The sequence below is a fragment of the Plectropomus leopardus genome, unplaced genomic scaffold, assembly GCF_008729295.1.
Source record: "Plectropomus leopardus isolate mb unplaced genomic scaffold, YSFRI_Pleo_2.0 unplaced_scaffold13468, whole genome shotgun sequence".
NCBI lineage: Eukaryota > Metazoa > Chordata > Actinopteri > Perciformes > Serranidae > Plectropomus > Plectropomus leopardus.
Window position 1 is genome coordinate 1 of NW_024614356.1, and position 2388 is coordinate 2388.

The 2388-nt window shown below is 38.3% G+C and overlaps 1 protein-coding gene across 1 annotated transcript; it reads right to left on the bottom strand.

Annotated features, from left to right (window-relative positions):
• Positions 1 to 1928: 1928 nt before the first annotated feature.
• LOC121963967 (protein Niban 2-like) lies at positions 1929 to 2293 on the bottom strand (the record flags this gene model as incomplete). Its single annotated transcript, XM_042514204.1, has 2 exons — positions 1929 to 2091; positions 2189 to 2293. Coding segments are annotated over 2 exons (268 nt in total), but the record flags the coding sequence as incomplete, so codon positions are not given.
• Between the last annotated feature and the right edge of the window lie 95 nt (positions 2294 to 2388).

The window sequence follows — 2388 nt, forward strand, 5'->3', positions numbered from 1 at the left end:
CGTTTATTTATTTATTTATTTATTTTTTTAATATAATATCTAATAATATTGCTCAATATGTGTTTTGTTTTTAATGGAAATCAAACCAATTTTCTCAGATTTCAGAGGTTTAATACTCATAAAAATGAATTCAGCACAAGAAGTTGATGTCAGTAAAGGTGTTAAAGGGTCAAGGATAAAGAAAAATAAAGGCATGGCTCTGACTACAGAGCTAATAAGTAATCACAGCGTACAATGCGCTGCTTATTACCAGGTTGATATGATTGGCATGTATGACATTCAAGTAAACACACTCGTGAGTTTCAGTGGAAGCCCTGCAGCTTTCGCCCAACTCTCAGATACAGCTAACTGATAAACATGATACCTGTGCTAAAAGTGGCCAACAAAATGTAATTCAGACTACAACTCTCAAACCTCTGCATTCCCCCTTATGATCCTGCACCGTTTTATGCAGTTTTCTTGTAGTTTCTTGTCTTATCTGTGGCACAAAGTCAGAAATATAAAGCAGGTGATGGAATGTAGTTCTGCCACTTTAGTTCAATGGTAAAAGAGCACACATGAAAAATGTGGGCAGCCTGTGTCAAGTGAATTGTTGAATAGAAAACTGACAGGCTCACAGCTCAAAGGGGTGGATGCTGCAGGAGCCTGCTAACAGACAGAGTGAGCATAAACAACAGACTTAAATACAAAATAGTGAGGACAAAGTGCAGAGAATCCACCAAGAGCTGGAAAATGTCAGATATGGAGGAAGGTTTAGTTACAGAGTAAATAACCTCTCAGTGCCAAATGTCCAAACAAACGTGTCAGAAACTTGAGCACTGTGGCATTATTCAGTGACCAGACTCATTTTCCCCCAACCAAAGAGAGCACAGCTAGATCTCGCTCAGGCAAACAGTAAGCGAACAATGAAGCGTGCACTCGAGGCAGGGAAGATCATGTTACTCAGCACAGCGAGCACCAAGTGAACCGAGTCATTTTGCGTGGCATGTTAGACGTTTGTAAACTCAGGTGGTGTTCAGTTAAGAGTAGATTTGAACATGATAAATATTTATTTCTGTCTGTCAGAATTTCTTGCTGTGTTTTTAATTCCTTCTCTCCTTCCTTCCTTGGTATCCATGTTTTAGTTGATGTAGTTTTTATTGTGCACTATGTCCCAGTAAGCATGGCTATGGATATTTATAGGTGTTACCTGGGTGTCTGGGTTAAAATTGGGCAAAATTAAGTAGAAAAGTTTATTTCAATAGATATATAAATGTGTGGTTATGACATGCTTTACAATGAAACTAGAGGCTGCAACGATTAATCAACTAGTTGACTGATTAATCGGTTTGAGTCATTTTTTAAAGGAAAAAATGTCAAAATTATCTTTTTTTGACTCCCCTCTCACAGTTAACTGAATATATTTGGGTTTGGGACAAAACAAGACATTTAAGGATGTCATATTGGACTTTGGAAAACACTAATTGACATTTTCCACCACTTTCTAACATTTTGTAGACCAAATTTTGTAGAAAAGCCTTAAATGAAATTGTAATATAAGCGCTTTCGACATAATGGTTATGTTATGTGTACAAATAAAAATTTTAACCGCAATGAACCGATAGACTGCCAAAAAGCATGTTAAAATGTGTGCTTCCCGTGACAAAAAGCAGGGTGGTGATCAGAAGCAAATATAGCTGCTGGAAATGCAAAAAGTGTTTCCAAAAATATTCAACAAATAGAGTAAAATCAATCCTAAAAATGAACAAAAGCACCTCTGCAACTCACATCAAAATCATCTAGAGTGATTAATAGTGCTACACGTATGAGGAAAAACAAGTACTTTTGATTTTGAGGTGAACTGTCCCTTTAACCGATCATAACAACTCTTAAATACACTGCCAAAATATTAAGTTGTGCACAAGTACTGCATGTAGGTCTGTGGTCACCTCGTATCTTTCCGCTGACATGTTCTTTAGACGTGATGATCTGGTCCATGTCAGTTCGCAGTCTGGTGTCCAGTGGCACTCTCTGGGCTTCACAGGCTTCGACCAGTGCGTCATACTGCCCGGTGGTCTGAGACAACACCTGCCTGTACACTGCATCAGAGATCTGGAGGAGACAGTTGTTTTAAGACGTAATTGATTTGGGCTTGTCTGAGTCTCTCTTGTGTCCTATAGCATGTCTGCAGTGCATTTTATGAACTCACCAACATCCAGTGCCTCTGCCTCTGCTGCATCTTCCCCTTCAGACGGGGAGCAATAATGTTTCTCAGCTCTGGGTGGAGGGTCTCCATCACTAGATTGGCCAAAATCTGTACATAAACAACATACAGCAGAATTTATACACTTTAAATACACAATTTTAAATTTAGTGTATCATTTATGAGTAAAGCAATAAAGTTAAATT